The sequence below is a fragment of the Protobothrops mucrosquamatus genome, unplaced genomic scaffold (assembly GCF_001527695.2).
Source record: "Protobothrops mucrosquamatus isolate PMUCROS unplaced genomic scaffold, P.Mucros_1.0 scaffold_276, whole genome shotgun sequence".
NCBI lineage: Eukaryota > Metazoa > Chordata > Lepidosauria > Squamata > Viperidae > Protobothrops > Protobothrops mucrosquamatus.
Window position 1 is genome coordinate 951,735 of NW_015386352.1, and position 16,955 is coordinate 968,689.

A 16,955-nucleotide genomic window follows, 5' to 3' on the forward strand; every position below is an offset into this window, starting at 1 on the left:
GGTGGGTGTGGCCTGTTGGGTGGGCGTGGCTGCAGTGATAATGGCAGACTGGGTGGGACTAAAAAGTTCAATCAATCAATTCCAACTTTGGGAGATCTTTTTTTTCCCCTACGAGAAGTTGAAATTGATTGATTGAAACTTTTTTTTTTTGCACACGGTGGTGGAGGCCTAAAGCGAAAAGGTTTTATAAAATCCAGCTGAAGGCCTAGGACTGGGGCGACAGCACGCGTGCCCACAGAGAGGGCACTGTGTGCCACCTGTGGCACAGGTGCCATAGGTTCGCCACCACGGGCCTATTGCCTATTGCCTATTGCCTATTGCCTATTGCCTATTGCCTATTGCCTATTGCCTATTGCCTATTGCCTATTGCCTATTGCCTATTGCCTATTGTCTATTGCCTATTGCCTATTGCCTATTGCCTATTGCCTATTGCCTATTGCCTATTGCCTATTCTATTCTATAGCCCAGATATGTCAAACACAAGGCCCGGGGGCCGGATGCGGCCTGCAAAGTGGTTTCATGTGGCCCGCGAAGCCATCCTGGAAACAGTGAGGGAATGGGCCCCGCTGCCTTGGCCCTGGCCCAGGCCAGCTGGGAGGGAGTCAATGTACAATTTTGTGGTGGCCATCCATGCTGAAACCCATTCAGTCTTAGCTCCACAAGGCCGTCTGGAAACAGTGAGGAACCAGCCCCTGCCGCATCGGCCCCACCCCCTGGGTGCCTGGCTCAACCTCTCGGCACTGTGAGGAGAGCGCCCCGCTGCCTGCCGAGACCAGGCAGGCTGGGGGCTGGGCGGCGGCGCACTTCTTTTTGGATTCACGCCACCTGGCTCAGCCTCTCGGCGCTGTGAGGAGAGCGCCTCGCTGCCTGCCAAAACCGGGCAGGCTGGGGGCTGGGCGGCATTGTGCAGGTAACGTTGACTGTCACACTGCTCATGGCATACCCTCCCCCAGAGCCCACCAAGCCGCATAGGTGAAGTAGGTGAGGGCCATGTGCTGGCCACTTCCATGCGATGGTGCATTTCTTCATTCCTCACAAAGGGTGACACCTCCCCAGCTGCGTTTCTTGCCTGTTTTTCTCCCTCCCTCATCTCAAATATTTTCCCACCACTCTGTACTTAGGAAGGAAGGAAGGAAGGAAAGAAGGAAAGAAGTTCCTTAGTTCTGCCCTGCTGCCCTTTCAACATCCCCTTGTCCCCTCCTCCTGGCCTATCCTGGGGTCTCCCATCCTATTGCTAAGGAAGCTTTGGATACAAAACCGGGTCTCCTTCCATGGAGAGGGAATGGGCCTCCCTCTGACTTAGCCCTCGTACCTATTATGAGCAACATGGGTAAGGAGAGCAAGTACAGCAGTAGCAGCCTTGAGGAGGAGGTAAATGCAGCTGGGCATCCCCTTGGGGAAGTGGGGCTGGGCTTGGTGCCGCGGGTGCTTGAGGGCCAGGCTGGGCATTTGACCTCTGCTGCCCAGGGCTCTGGGCAGCCTGTACCACCATCCAGCCCCCCCCCACATGGCCTGAGAGGAACAGTGAGGCTCCTCCAGTGGACCATGCCTTGGCACTTGCCCTGGTCCCACCACCCCTTCTTCTGGGAGTTGAAATCCACAAGTCATGAAGGGGCCATAGTTCCCCATGCTGGCTCAGGAATTCTGGGAGTTGAAGTCCACGAGTCATAAAAGAGCCAAGGTTGCCTACCCCTGCCTCAGATAAACAGATACACAAATAAACCCTCACGTTGCTCAGATGCACAGGGCACTTGGGGGTTTATCTGTGCAAGGGACCTCCAAGGTCCCTTCTAACTCTATTGTTCTACGTTCTAAGTTGCTCTTGTTCAGCCTGCAGAGCAGAGGTGTCTGGCAGGCTGGTGTTGTGGATGGTACACAATGACTGGACAGGTTGTGACATCTAGTGATGAGGCCATTTCAGTACAGGCCTCAACTCTGGAAAATTTGCCTTGTCTTGTTTGAAATGATGGAGGGGAGTTGCACAAAGGTTCAAGAATGTCAATGAAGAAGGGAAGAATGTTACTCAGTATTTGCATAATCTGGCGCAGGTTTTGTCTTCCATTCCAGTACAGGCCCAGGCTGCCCTACCACCTGTCTCTGACCATTATTGTTCCTGGAGAGTGGGCTCAGGTGAAAAGAACTGTCACCTGTAAGTACCAGTCCTGAGTGGTCCCAACCATGCCAGGTCCTCCTGATCTCAACTGCAGTGAGAGTGAAGGAATAAAGCGTGAGTCCATGGGAAGTCCCATCATTCCCTCTCCAGTGACAAGCTCCACAGCTGGGCAGCCTGAAAATGAAATCTCGACCTGCCTCGCCTGTTGAATTGTTTCCATCTAACTAGGAGAAAAACTTCAATGGACTGGACTACCCTGGAACTTAGGTTTGTAATATTCTAGACCAGTGGTTCTCAACCTTTTTAATGCCACGACCCCCCAACCGGTCATAAGTCGAGGACTAAACTGGTCATAAGTCGAGGACTAAACCGGTCGTAAGTCAAGGACTACCCAACCGGTCATAAGTCGAGGACTTTCCCTGCTCGGGAGCGCCGCGCATGCGTGGTTCCGCCCCCTGCGCCGGCCGAGGCATAGCTGGCAAGCGGCAGAGACGGAGCAGGCCGACCACCAGCTGGCCCAGCCCAAGGGAGGTAAGGCACCCGCCGGAAAAGGGGAAAAAAATGGCGGACAGCCTTGCTTGGTGACCCCCGTGAAATGGTCGATCGACCTATAGGTTGAGAACCGCTGTTCTAAACTGTGTATTGCTACATTTTTTTTACTTTGTTGCTGCTGTTTCCCCCACACCTTCTTCAGACCATGGGCCCAATAATTAAAGGGAAAAAAGGGAGTTGTGTTTACAACAAGACTACGTATTCCACTTGCAAAGTGGGGGATAGGGTCATTTGTTATGCTTCTGTCGATACAGTAAAGCCCTACTAACAACTTCAAACTTGGACATATGGAAGGATGCACAGACTATACCTCTTGAGAAGAATAACACGAGACTTATGGATAGTGCCAGAGTTTTCTTTGATGCGTGTAAACCTATTGACTATAATCAAGCTAAATGGACTAAGTATGGAGACAGGCTTACTCATTCAATACAAACTACATCCTACCCAACCTGACACAATTGAAGTAAAATTCAATGTGATTAAAGGAGTCAGCACTTCCTAGTGCAACGCTGATTCCTGCAACCCGATGTGCTTCGAGATAACCAGACCAGCAGACTTCTAGCGTCATTTGGACCAGCTATCGATTGAACCAGACACAAATATGGGTTCAACTTGACACTATTATACCACCGTCCCGGAAACATTTTTGAGTTTTTCATTCTTTTTACGATGAACTGGAAGCCACAATTGAAATTCCCTCAGTAATCAAAGAATCTTTTTATTGATTTGGCCCAAAAGAATTGCTTCATCTCTAAATGTGACTAACTGTTATATGCATGTGGGTACTAGCATGGGTGAACAATGGCCTTGGGAAGCACGTGAAATAATTTTTACTGCCCTGACTAGTCAAAATCTCACTGGGAAAAGCCACCAATAGACCCAATATGTGGATTATGACCACTTCCATAGTGGGAAGCATCTGTTTTAAAAACAGAAGGTTCCGGTAAAAGCCTTGGGGAGACTTAAGTGTGAACATCTCTTGTAGGTGAGCACCTCAGTATCCTTTCTGTGGATTACCACTGATTCAGCCTAACCCCAAACTCCCATGACAAACATTCCCCAACTGTCTGCCTTATGGACCAATCTAACAGATGCCACCCTCAACTAGACTGTCCCAGATGGACCTACTACGTGGCAAGAAGATGGAATGTATAAGTTATAGGACTCTTGTTTGTATCCTTAGTACAATTGTTAGACTGCAAGCTGTATTAGAAATAATTACAAATCAAGGGCATTTAGAATAAGATAATACTGTTTTGCTTCTCTATACTATGCTTGTGGAGGAACCTCCATTAGCCCGAGGCGAGAAGTACACGTACAGAAAGAGAAAGAAAATTAATTGGTTAAAATAATACTACAAAAGAAAGTTTCGTGAAAACAAAGGGGTATGGCTTTCCTTTTACATGTTGCTGCATTTAGAGGTCTTTTGGTTTTGCCATCTGTGATTCCTGTTATCCAAAGAACAGTTACTTCTACCATCTTAGGGTAGACAGTCATAGCATCCTCTGTAAGTAGTGATAAACCCCGCAAGCCAGCCAAGGTCCTGATTATCACCACAATAACAAAGGAATATACGTCATTGGTCACCAAGTAACAGAAAGCATTCTGTTACAAAATTAAAGGGGGGAAATGAAGGGTTCTGGAACAAAGGGAAATTGTTTAGTCTAACTGTTGCTTTCTTGCTTTTTGTAATTGGCTTTTGCACCAGAGAAATTTCATGCAAGCTGGGAAATATGTACGTGGATGCGATATACTGAAGAAGGGAATAAGGGAGTGTATAGGAATGATTGATGTCTTTCTTATGATGTAATGGCTCTGTTGTCTGATTTTCATTGGCTAACAAAGTTTATAAAGCAATGCTACTAACTTTCTAAGGTGTGGCACCTCTGGACGTAACTCTGCCAGCGTTCCAGATTGTTGGCCACCCAGCTCCTTAATTTGATCAAATAAAGTGCTGCTTCATCAAGAAGTCTCCGCTTGGGTTATCTGATTAGATTGATATGGTATCTCAAGTTTAAGTAAGGGACTGGGACCTTACAATTCTATCCCTCTGTTAATGCAACCTAGGATTACATTTGCTTTTTTTTTGGCTGCTGCCACACGCAGCTAGCTCATATTTAAGTGATTGAGTGCTAGGACTCCAAGATCCCTCTCACAGTTACTGCTATTGAGCCAGGTTTCACCTAATCTATACATGTACATTTGATTTTTCATACTTTTATCTACATTGAATTTCATTTGGTTAGATTGGGCCCAGTGTTGAAGTCTGTTGAGATTGATCTGGATTTTGAGCTTATCTTCTGGAGTGGTGACTATTCCTGCCAATTTAGTGTCGTCTGCAGATCTGATGAATTCCCATTCTATTCCCTCATTTAAATCATTAATGTTGAAAAGTACTGGGCCTGAAACAGAACTTTGGGGTACCCCACTGCTTACTTCCCTCTCTGTAGATGTAGTTCCAATGAGGATTGGTAAGTCCAAAGCATCATGAAAAGAAAGCAGAATTTCAATTGCAGGGGGGGGGGAAAGGACATCTCCTAGAGGAGAGTAATAATTAGCATTTTGGGGAAGATATACTGTTTATATTATTTTTACGAGGCCAACTTGGAAATAAATCTCTGTTTGGTTATCAGTGACAGACACTCGCAGATACAGAACTTTTATTATACACATTAGAAAACTACAACATTACATGACTTTTCGACATAATCGCCATTCAAATTGAGGCACTTGCCATAATGCCTTACAAGATTTCAAATTCCTTAGTAGTCACTCAGTGCCAAATCTGGGCTGGGGAGATCAAAAACATCCCAATGGAACTGCTTCAAAAGTTCTTGGGTGTGTCTAGCGGTGTGTGGGCGAGCATTATTGTGAACCAACACCACACTGGAAGTCAGCATGCCCCAACGCTTGTTATGGATGGCTCATCTGAGTTTTCGTAACATTTCACAGTAGATGTAAGGATCTGCTTCAGCTAGATCTCCCAAGAAAGCAGAACTCTTGAAACAGGCATTGTTTCAAAAGGAACTTTTATTGAAAGTTAGTGATAGCAATAGAGCAAAGCAAGGTTTGATGATTTCCCGCGTGAATGATTACATTCAGGTATCCACCCCCCCCAGTATCCAACCGTCCATTTCAAATCCAGTCAATCCATAGGCACTGGGTTGTTTTGGGAACCTAAGTGATTTAGCACCCATCTCAAGGTCTCTCTCGTTTTCGTTTCCCAATGGTCCCAGGCTCCGTTGTCTGCAGATAAGGCAGATATTTTCAGGCCACATTCCTTTTTCACAAATGGAGGATATTTCAAAGAGCCAGGCAAATACATTGCCCAAGCAAGCAGCCCCCTTCCCACCAGAATGGCAGACCCCGAAAAGAAATCCACAGGCAAAGCAATAATAGGAAGGGAAATACATTGGAGGGGTCTGAGAGTAGATTTCTCAATTGATGGTCGAACCACGCTCCATGAACTTCACTAGCAGTACTCCTTTGGCATCTTCACATTTGGTGGGATTTTCTATGGCAGGGCTTTTCAACCTTTTCACCAATTGTACCACTTTTAGGATATGGCAATATTCAAGTACCATCTAGCAAGATGTCAAAAACTTGATGACCAAAAAAAAACAAAAAAACTTGCACTGAAATGATTTATGACCATTTTTCACACTTATGACCATTGCAGCATGCCCAGGGTCATGTGATTTATATTTGGATGCTTGGCAACTGATTCATATTTATGATTGTCACAGTGTTCCAGGGTCATGTGATCCCCTTTTGCAACCTTTTGACAAGCAAAGTCAATGGCAGGGCTGCTGGTGGCCAAGTGCTAAGGCGGGACTTCCCTCCCTCCCTCCTTCCCTGCCTCCCTCTTTCTCATTCTCATCTCCTTCTGAAGGAAGAATTTGAAACCCCCCCATATTTTCTCTCTTCTATATATTCATCAAACAAGGAAAAGCCTCCAGAGATAGAAAAGACAAGCTGCTGAGTGAACTAGCTTAAAAAGGCACATTCCCCTTTAAGAATTAGCTACTGGCTAGAAAAGAAAGTTAAGCAGCCGGCACTTAAGGAAGAATTTTTTTTTGGGTAAGTACTGGCTGCCGGCTAAGGCAGCCTTGCCAAATGGCTCCATTCTTAAGTAAAGGAATGCTACAGGCAAAGTCCATTCAGGAGAAAAATACTTTAAAATCCCTTGCAGCAAAACTTACAGCTAACAATAGCAGAGCAATAGAAGCTAACAGGAGACATCAGCCAAATAGAAATTGCCAAACACTCCTTAAGAACAGAAAGCCCACATTGCACAAATCCCAGGACTTCAAAGTCACAAAAGCACATAAGAATCCTTCCACTCTCCATCTCCCTCCCTCCTCTGTGCCTCACCTCCAGCCATTGCTGCCTTTTTTTTCACTCCTCTTGGAGGGCGACCCCTCCCCCATTGCATTTCTTGCCTGTTTGCTGCTGCCAGCTCAGGTGGCTGCCACAGCAGTTGTAGATCAGCTCATGGCCAGCCTGCTTGATCTCCTCTCCTCTCCTCTCCCCCCACCCTCCTCCTCCTTCTTCTTCTTTCCCTTCAGTGCAACGAGAGCTGACTCTGCCTCCTCCCAAGGCTGCTGCTTTTTTTTCTCCCTCTCTCACCCAAACTGCCTCCTTTTATAGACTCTCCTGTCTCTATCCCCTCCTCCTCCTTTCCCATGGGGGAGGGTGAGCAAGAAGTGAGCCTGAGGTCTTTGCCTCACCCCAGCCACTCTGCAGCTCCAGAAGACTCTCTCACAGTAAGTCCTTGCCTGCACTGGCTCTTTCCCTCCCCCACTACACTTGGCTAGGCAGGGCTTCGTACCACCTGCCACTTGTTAATGTACCACAAGTGGTATGTGTACCACTGGTTGAAAAGCCTTGGGCTATGGCACCACTTCTGGTGTGGTGTTGGGTCACGATACAATGCTCGCCCACACATCGCTAGATGCACACAAGAACTTTTGAAGCAGTTTCGTTGGGATGTTTCTGATCACCCCTCCCAACCATTGCCCAGATTTGGCGCTGAGCGACTACTACTAAGGAATTTCAAATCTTGTAAGACGTTATGACAAGTGCCTCAATTTGAATGGTGATTATGTTGAAAAGTAATGTAATCTTCTAGTTTTCTAATGTGTATAATAAAAGTTCTGTATCTGCGAGTGTCGTTGATAACCAAACGGAGGTTTATTTCCGAATTGCCCTCGTACATCTTTAACTTTCCTCTTTTTTTTTCCACAGTCAAGGAGGCTGAACTAATGTTATGAAAACATGTTATATTTTAAAAAAGGATTATTCAAAGAGTGGTGAACGCTCAAGTGTTTTTTTCCCCCTTGTTTCTCTTGCTTTTTGCAAATAATTAAAATTTGATTTTAAAAGCGGTCAGATTAGGGGCTGAGTTAAAAGGAAGCAGGTAGAACTAGATAAATGACAAGAACATAGAGAACAGCCCAGGGTTGATGTTGCTGGCTTGTCAGTATTCAAAAGCCCATGTTGCAGAACGAGACTAGCTTGTATACATTTTCTTTCGCAACAAGGAGGGCTGGAAACGTGCTTTTTTTTCAGACAAAAGTTGGAGGAGACAAAGCCAGCTACTTGGATTTCCAGTCCCAGTATCCACAGCTGCTATTCAAACCTGGCATAGTGGACTAGCGAGGAATTGCACAGATCTCAAAGGAATGGGGATGCAGAGTGCTTCCCCAGATCGCGTCAAGCTTTATATCTTTTGATCCGTCGGCCAAGTGGAAATTGAACGTTTGAACCAGTTTGGTAAAGAAAAGGAACATCTCTGTTTTTGCCAAATTTTCTCCCAAACATGCTCGATGACCTAGGAAAGGAGAGGAAAACAACAAATCAGTGCTGGCAGGGAATGATTAGGGCAGAGGTGGGGAACCATGGGCCCCTTTATAACTGTGGACTTCAACTCCCAGAATTCCTGAGCCAGTATAGCTGTCTTAAGAATTCTGGTCGTGGAAGTCCACAGGTGATAAAAGGATTGGGCAACTATGGCCCCTTTACAACCTGTGGACTTCAACTCCCAGAATTCCTGAGCCAGCATGGCCATCTTAGGAATTCTGGGAGTTGAAGTCCCTCATGGCTGTCTCAGGAATACTGGGAGTTGAAGTCCCTCACAGCTGGCTGAGGAATTCTGGGGGTTGAAGTCCACAAGTCATAAAAGGGCCATTGTCCCTCACCCCTGGATTAGAGTTTACAATGTGATTGACCTGGATTCCCTTGGACACTGTTGTCCATATCTCTTCCTGGTAAGGGGAATACAGGTAGTCCTGAACTTACAAATATTTGTTCAGTGGCCATTCAAAGTTACAACAGCAATGAAAAAAGTGACTTATGATGGGTTTTCATACTGAGGATTGTTTGAGGGGTGAAAACAGGAACAGTCAAGGCATATCATTAAAGATTCAATGGAATTTTAACAAGCTGAATGAGCACCTAGAGAAAATGGGATGAACGCTTCTCGACAGGTGAAATTGCCTTCCTTGTCAAGGAAATGGTTCGGGTTGAAGGCGAGGGGTGTCTCCCACTCGTTGGCATCATACAAGGCAGAAGCCGTGTTCGGGATAAAGGTGGTGCCCTGTGGAAAAGAAGAGGAGCAATTAAGTTTTGCCTTTCGCCCTGAGGGAAGAAAAAAAAAAATGGTTATATCTGCTGGTAATGGAGGCCGAAGTGACAAATTTCAATTCATGGCTTTAAAGATCACTCTTCTAAAAAAAAAATACAAATAGGTTAAGGCTTGGCAGTTGAAAAAAAAAGTTATCCTGAGGGAAAGGGAAATTTGATTTGTTGCCATAAAAATGATATATACGTCTCTATGGAGAGACAGAAGCCAAGCTCAACTCAAAAGAGATCAAACATCCCTTTTTTGTGTGTGTGCGAAGAAAGAAAGGACTTTGTGTTTTTAAAATGTTTGCACTTTAGAATTAAAAAAGAATAAAAGAATAAGAATAAAATAAAATTCGCCTAAAGCAGGGGTAGGCAACCTTGGCTCTTTTATGACTCGTGGACTTCAACTCCCAGAATTCCTGAGCCATCATGGCTCAGCTTGGAAACCTCTCCGTTTCCCCTCAGCATGGCTGGCTCAGAAATTCTGGGAGTTGAAGTCCACAAGTCATAAAAGAGCCAAGGTTGTTTATTCCTGGCCTAAAGAGCCTAACAGGAACTGCCCAAACCGCCGTCGTAGGTTGATGCAGTCACATGACATCGCACTTAACAACAGAGTTCTTAGTCCAATTCCCGTTGTTAACCGACGACTCCCTGTATTGCATGTGCTTCCTCTAGCAATATGGTGAGGAGAAGAAAAGAAGGCTCCAGAACACAGGAATTCATTTACCTTTCTAATGCGATACTTCTGGATCATCGTATCTCTTATGCAGTATCTGGGCATTCCGATCGAGATGATGTTGCTAAAGCGCTGGATTTCGTGCACCACCGCATTTGCGTACGGAAGATTCTTGCGATCCTCGTAACAGATTGTCTGGCCTGGTGGTAAAACACTATCGATTTCCTTTTGAACTTTGGCTGGGGAGAAACAAAGATTTTCCACTTCAACTAGAGTTAGGAGTGAATAAGCATCCAGGTGTGGCTTCAGCTGTACGGGGTCTATTAATGGCATAAGCTCAGCCTAGGAGGAGGGAGTTATCTAGACCAGGGGTGTCCAACCTTGACATCTTTAAGACTTGTGGACTTCAACTCCCAGAATTCCCCCGCCAGCCTTGTGGGCTGAGGAATTCTGGGAGTTGAGGCCTACAAGTCTAAAGTTCCCAGGGGTGTCCAACCATGGCAACTTGAAGTTTAATGGACTTGAACTCCCAGAATTACCCCACCAGCCATACTGGCTGAGGAATTCTGGGAGTTGAAGTCCACAAGTCTTAAAGTTGCCAAGGTTGGACACCCCTGAGGGAATCACCTTTTTTCAAATGCTTCTACCCATCCAACTGGGCCAAGCAGAAGGGGCATCCTTGGGATTTTAGATTTCTAGTATTTTTCAACTTAAGTTGGCAACTGATTTGGCTTTCACAGACCCCCTGAAAGGGTCTTGGAGGATCCTTGGTAGTCCTAGCACCATACTTTTAAGAAATAGGTTCATTTGTTGTAAGAAACAGCTGAGATTGACTTTGCTTACACTCTCTTAAGTTTCAACCCACTTCTAAGCAGTTTCTGAAGCATGCACATCTGCAATATTGCATAAGATAATTTAGACTGAATGAAGCTTAGACAATATTACATTAAAAGATATAAGTAAGCAATGGGCTTTGGGTATCCAGGAGAGATGAGCAAGTGTTAATCAAAATATACACTGCCGTTGGTCTAGGATGTAAAAGGAGGCTATCTTGGGTATGCTTGGCACACACTGAACATCTGCTGGGTTTACTCAAAAGTAAACTGGTAGTTTTTCCCCAACACTCCATTCACCCTCTGTGATTTATATGTTCTTATCATACCAGTGGCCTGAACAGACAAAGTCAAGCCCTACTTGGACCATCTCATACTTTGAGAGGGAAAAAAACATCTTGACATCTTGATTACAGGTAGCCCTTGACTTATAACCATTACTTATGACAGCAACGATTTAAAATTACGACGGCGCTAAATGAAGAGGCTTATGACCTTTTCCTGAAGTTACTCACTCAGTGCTCCTGGGATCTTGTGAAGAAAATTCAGGTGCTTGGCAAACCACCTGCCCTTATGACCGATCACAGGACTGAGTCCGCCATTTCTGAGGCACCCCATGCTCCACTTAATAACCCACATGGTCATTTAATGACCGCAAAAATCCCTTTTTAAAAAAATTGATAGAACTATGGAATAAATGGAGATATCGGTTAATGCCAGGAATTTCTCCTTTAACACCAGGGTTGGAAATGGAGAAATTCCCTAAGATTGAATTGAAAGAATGGATTAGTAAATTAAAATAAAAATCAGATATATAAATGAGAAGACTGGAAGAACAAGATAAAGAATTTAACAGAATTAAAGAATGTTTTATCAGATATTAAATTAAATTGGTTGAGTTTAATACAATTAGAGAAATGGATAAAAGTGGAAGAAAAATTTGAGGTGAAAGATAGGCAGTTAACAAAATTTGAAATGGTTGTAAAAGAAAATGAGGTAAAGGAAGAATATATAGGTAAAGGAAGAATTGGGAAAATATATAGAATATTAACTGAACTAGAAAATCAGGCAAAAGGTTTAAAATTAATCTGAGAAACAGATTTAGGAGAAATAAATGATAAAGATTGGAAAAATATTTGGAATAGATGAGTATATAAGAATATGTCAGTTAGAGTTAAGGAAAATGATATGGAGGTGATATGGAGGTGATACCTAATACCAGGTAAATTAAATCAAATAGATGTTAAATATACAAATATTTGTTGGAGGTGTGAGAAAGAGATTGGAACATATAAACGTATGTGGTGGCACAAAAGATATGGGACATGGTGTTTAGGGAAATTAGAGATCTTTTGAAGGTAAATTTAGATATGTCACCGAGGATTGCATTACTGTTACTGGTAGAAAAACAAGATATAAATGAAGCAAAAAAGGAATTGATTGTAAATTTGATAATAGCAGCTAGATTAGTGATGACTAAATCTTGGAGACAGAATTGGGTTATTCAAAGAAATGAGTGGTACAATGAAATATGGAATATGGCAATAAATGATAAATTAACAACAGAAATTAAATTTTAAAAAAGGGATGATTAAAATAAATAATTATAATGAAATATGGGAGGATTTTATAAAAACAGTGTTGATGGAAGGCAAAGGGAATAAACCTACTCAGGAATATAGGCTGTTTTGGAGGGGATAAGGGCACAGGTCAAATATATTGTATATTGTTAGTTGTTATATGAGAAAAAATATAGCTAATAAAAATGATCTCGGAGAGGGTGCACTGTAATATTTGTATTTTTATATTTTTTTAAATTTAGACTTATATGTATTATGTTTGCATTATTTGTATTTGAATAAAATTAAATAAATAAATAAAAACAACTGCAATGGGGAGAGCAGGGGTTGGGGTCATTAAGCGAGGTGGCCCGCTTAGCAAATGTCATAGACTGTAATGAGCAGCCTGCATTATGATTGTAAGTTGAGGACTACCGATAACTAAAGAATTCTTCCAATAATAATTGTCAATTACAGCTGAAGATGCTACAAGCAGCTTCAGGCATTGAGTATAGTTGGGCTATAAAGGTCCCTTGTATCTCATCCAACTTATGATTCTTCTCTCACCTTGAATGTCAGGATAAAGCACCATATACAACAATCCCCAGTAGAGAGTGGTGCTCGATGTCTCTGTTCCCCCCATAAAGAGATCAAAGATGCTCTGAACCATGTTCTTTTCATCATAGCGAGGTTCGGGGTGGTTCTTCGTCTGCAGAACAAAAATGGAGAAATGAATACTTGAGAAACCTCCTTCCAGTCCTCGCCTGATGGAATCCATGTTAGAATGCATTTTGTATCGCAACAACTACAGAATCGTTCAGCCAGTAGATGGCAGTGTTTAGTTTGCATCTATGGTTATAATGTCTATGGTTCTGTTTATTCTGGGGAGAGTTTCCTATTTCCTGTTAGAGTTTAAAACAGTTGAGCAGTAAAGCACATGGTGACTGTACTCTTTGTTTGCTCTGCAGTGCTATATATAAACAGACTTTCTGACATTGCCAATTTCAACAGCTGCAGCCTTCTCCCTTGAGGGAAGGCAGGGCCAAGAAAGGCAGGCATTTGCTCCTGTGGGTCTCAGAGCCCTGGCATCCTCTCCGATGCTGCATTGTCACAATCCCGAGAGAAGACAATACTCAAGGCTACTATACAGCTTGCTGGCTGGGGAATTTGGGGTGTTGAAGTCCACCCGTCTTGAAGTTCCCAAGGTTGGGAAGCCTTTGTACGATAACATATCTAACAATCACACACAAAAAGAGCACCCACTTACTTTCTCTATTTGAGCCAGGTAAAAATGAATGAAGTCTTGGCCTTTTTCTCCATGGTCTGCTTCTTGGTGCTTCTTGATTTCCTCTCTTATGAATGACCAAACAAAGTCACGCAAGAATAATGCCCTCCTGTGAGGTCCTGGGATATACGGCATAATCCAGGGAAGTATATTGTACAGCTGGCAGAAGAGAAGAAAAATCACCTGAGATGGCTGGCCATATCAATATAATAAAAAATAGGGATTAAACAGAGGGAAAAGGAACTGATTTGAGAGCAAAATCCTGGAGAACAATCTTAAGAATGTTCTTGGCAGAAATGATCAAGACTTTGATGTGACGAGAACATTCTACGCTGCTTCTTTAGACAGATACAGACCAATGGAAAAATAGAAGATGCAGTGATAACACAGGAAATGGAAATTATATCTTACTTGTCAAGATCTCAGAACACATTTGAGGATAAGGAAGAAGAGCTGATCGAACAGATGATAAAGCTGTTAGGAGAAATGCTGAATATTGACAAACAAGAAATGAAAAGAAAAACTGAAGGAGAAGGATGGAGGCTGTTTAATGAATATAAATGGGTTGAGCGTTCTTCCAAAAATACTTCAATCAAATTCTCTTCCTCATTCCAAACAATATATACAAAAACGGGAAGAATTACTTGATGATTCAAATGCACTGACTTGGAAAGTTATTTGGCAAAGGAAGAAAGCTAGAGTAAGACTGAAGAAAATAGAGGTTTTGACATATTAGATGGGATATTATACTATTAAACAGATATTTGAATATGGTTAAGAAAAAAGATAACTGTTAGAAATAAAAGTATTATTATAATTAAAAGGATAGGATTTGTAATTAGAATATCGTACTTTGTTATGAGATGGGAAATATGAAAATTCTAAAAGAGTTTGAATAAGGGAAGCTTTTGGTTACCCAAATATAATTTATTATGAGAAAATTATAAGCAATAGAGATATTTTGAACATTGATAGAAATTAAATTTTTTAAAAAGCGGGAAAAACAGGATATTGATTGAACAAATGGATTTTAAGTGCAAATGCAATTGAGATATGTTCTGGCTAGAAAAGATATTATAAACTGACACTATCAATATTATATATAATACCAGAAAAATGTGATGAAGATATATCTATATTTAATTCTATATGTATTAATAGTAACATGAATTGTATTTGCCCAGTGTGGAAAAAGAAGAGAGGATTGAGGAAGCCCTGGATAGTGTAATATTGGAAATAGACTAACATGTACCACTGAATTATCAATGGACCCAGACAACACGTTGTTTATAAAGTACTCATGACTGTAAAATTAGAAAACTAGTACAATATTTATATATTAAAACAAGAAAAAGGAAAGAAGGGATCACTCACGTTACCCGTGAGACTGCCAGCAACTCTGAAAAGTATCTCCATGGATTCCAGCAGCGTATGAAAAGTCTCGTCTTCTATGGAAAAACGATATCCAAACACCATGACACAAATCACATTGGAAACTGCGAGGCTTAGGGCCAAATAAGGATTCATGGGTTTTCCTGCAAAGAAAGGGAAAGAGGAATTTGGTGACTGGCATGTCTCTTGCAAAGATTGCACAGGGCACACGGAGAAGGACGAGTGGTGACGTGATATCTATCACGCTATCTATCTATCTATCTATCTATCTATCTATCTATCTATCTATCTCATCTATCTATGCATAATCTATTATCTGTCTATATTTAGCTATTATCATCTATCTGTCATCTATCTATCTATCTATCGATCTATCTATCTATCGATCTATCTATCTATCTATCAATCACTATCCTATCAATTATCTATCTATCTTTCTATATCTATCTATCTATCTCTATCCTATTATCTATCTGTCTCTATCTATCTTTCTAAATCTATCAATATCTATCTATCTATCTATCTATCTATCTATCTATCTATCTATCTATCTATCTATCTGTCTCATATATATATCTATCATCTATATCTAGCTATTATCATCTATCTATCTATCTATCTATCCATCTATATCATCAATCTGTATCATCGATCATCTATCTATATCTATAATCATCTATCTATCTATCTATCTATCTATCTATCTATCTATCTATCTATCTATCATCTATCCTATCTATTATCTATCTATCTATTATCCTATCTTTCTCTTTCTATATCTATCTATCTATCTATCTATCTATCTATCTATCTATCTATCTATCTATCTATCTATCTATCTATCATTTATCCTCTCTATTTATTTACTTATTGGCCCATCTTACATTTCCTTGCTCAAAACACGGAAAAAGGATCAAAGCTTTGATTGTGTGAGCCACCATCTTGATCTTTTTTGACACTGTGCCTTCCCTTGCAGATACACTGGAGAAATGACTTCAGACCGTCCTATTTGTCTTAGCTTTTACATTTTGGAAAATTGAAACAAATTTAAAAATACAGGTGTCTGGCAAAATAAAATAAAATAAATGCACTCGTCTTCATAGTACCTTCACTTTTCCTGAACTCTTCCACCAAATTCTGTGCTTCCTCTTGGATCTGATACTGCAGTGCGCTCTTCCCCATGCCGAGGACCTTCAGAGTCGCCATTGAAAATCGCCTTTGGTGCTTCCAGGTCCGACCCGTGGCAAGCAGAATCCCTGATGACACAGAACCACAGAATGACAGATGATTGGCCTTACTCACGTTTTTAGAACTGACAGAAAGGGAAAATACCCTTCTCAGAATATTGTGATAGCAACAGCAAGAGCCAGGGGACTTAGACTTATATGCCGCTTTACAGTGATTTACAGCCCTCTCTGAGCAGTTTACAGAGTCAGCCTCTTGCCCCCCAACAATCTTATTTTACCGACCTTGGAAGCCAACCTTGAGTCGGTCAAGATCAAACTGCTGGCAGGAGGCAGATTTAGCCTGCAATGCTGCATTCTAAAGATGGTGCCACCAGGGCTGATTACATATGGAACGTTAAGGCTGCCTCTGAAACGTGAAGTCCAATTCTGCCAGGTGGGCAGCATAGGCTTTGGAGTTAGTAAGAAACACTATCATAAAACAGAAAGACTAAACTAGGCTAACTAAAAAGGGGAGAAAAGAATTAAGGAAAACAAAGCAAGAAGAAAAGCAGAAAAACATTAGAAACAAAGAAGTAAATAACCAAGAAAAATACTGGGGGGGAGAAGAAATAAAGTAAAAAAAGGAACCCCCAAAATCCATGCAACGAATTAATTCAAATTTCACAATTGCATTAACTCTACTATTGCATTAACTCTGCTATTTTCAAGTGTTGATTTTTGATTAATAC

The 16,955-nt window shown here is 42.0% G+C and overlaps 1 protein-coding gene across 1 annotated transcript in view; it reads right to left on the bottom strand.

Moving 5' to 3' along the window:
• Positions 1-8,322: 8,322 nt before the first annotated feature.
• Positions 8,323-16,955, bottom strand: part of LOC107302589 (cytochrome P450 2J2-like) — a 19,777-nt gene continuing 11,144 nt past the window's right edge. The window contains exons 3-9 of the mRNA XM_015831706.2: positions 16,147-16,296; positions 15,023-15,183; positions 13,631-13,807; positions 12,931-13,072; positions 10,023-10,210; positions 9,125-9,266; positions 8,323-8,501 (exon numbers count right to left, since the gene is read on the bottom strand). Of these exons, the coding sequence (XP_015687192.2) occupies positions 8,323-8,501; positions 9,125-9,266; positions 10,023-10,210; positions 12,931-13,072; positions 13,631-13,807; positions 15,023-15,183; positions 16,147-16,296 (1,139 nt within the window). The remainder of the gene's footprint in view (positions 8,502-9,124; positions 9,267-10,022; positions 10,211-12,930; positions 13,073-13,630; positions 13,808-15,022; positions 15,184-16,146; positions 16,297-16,955) is intronic.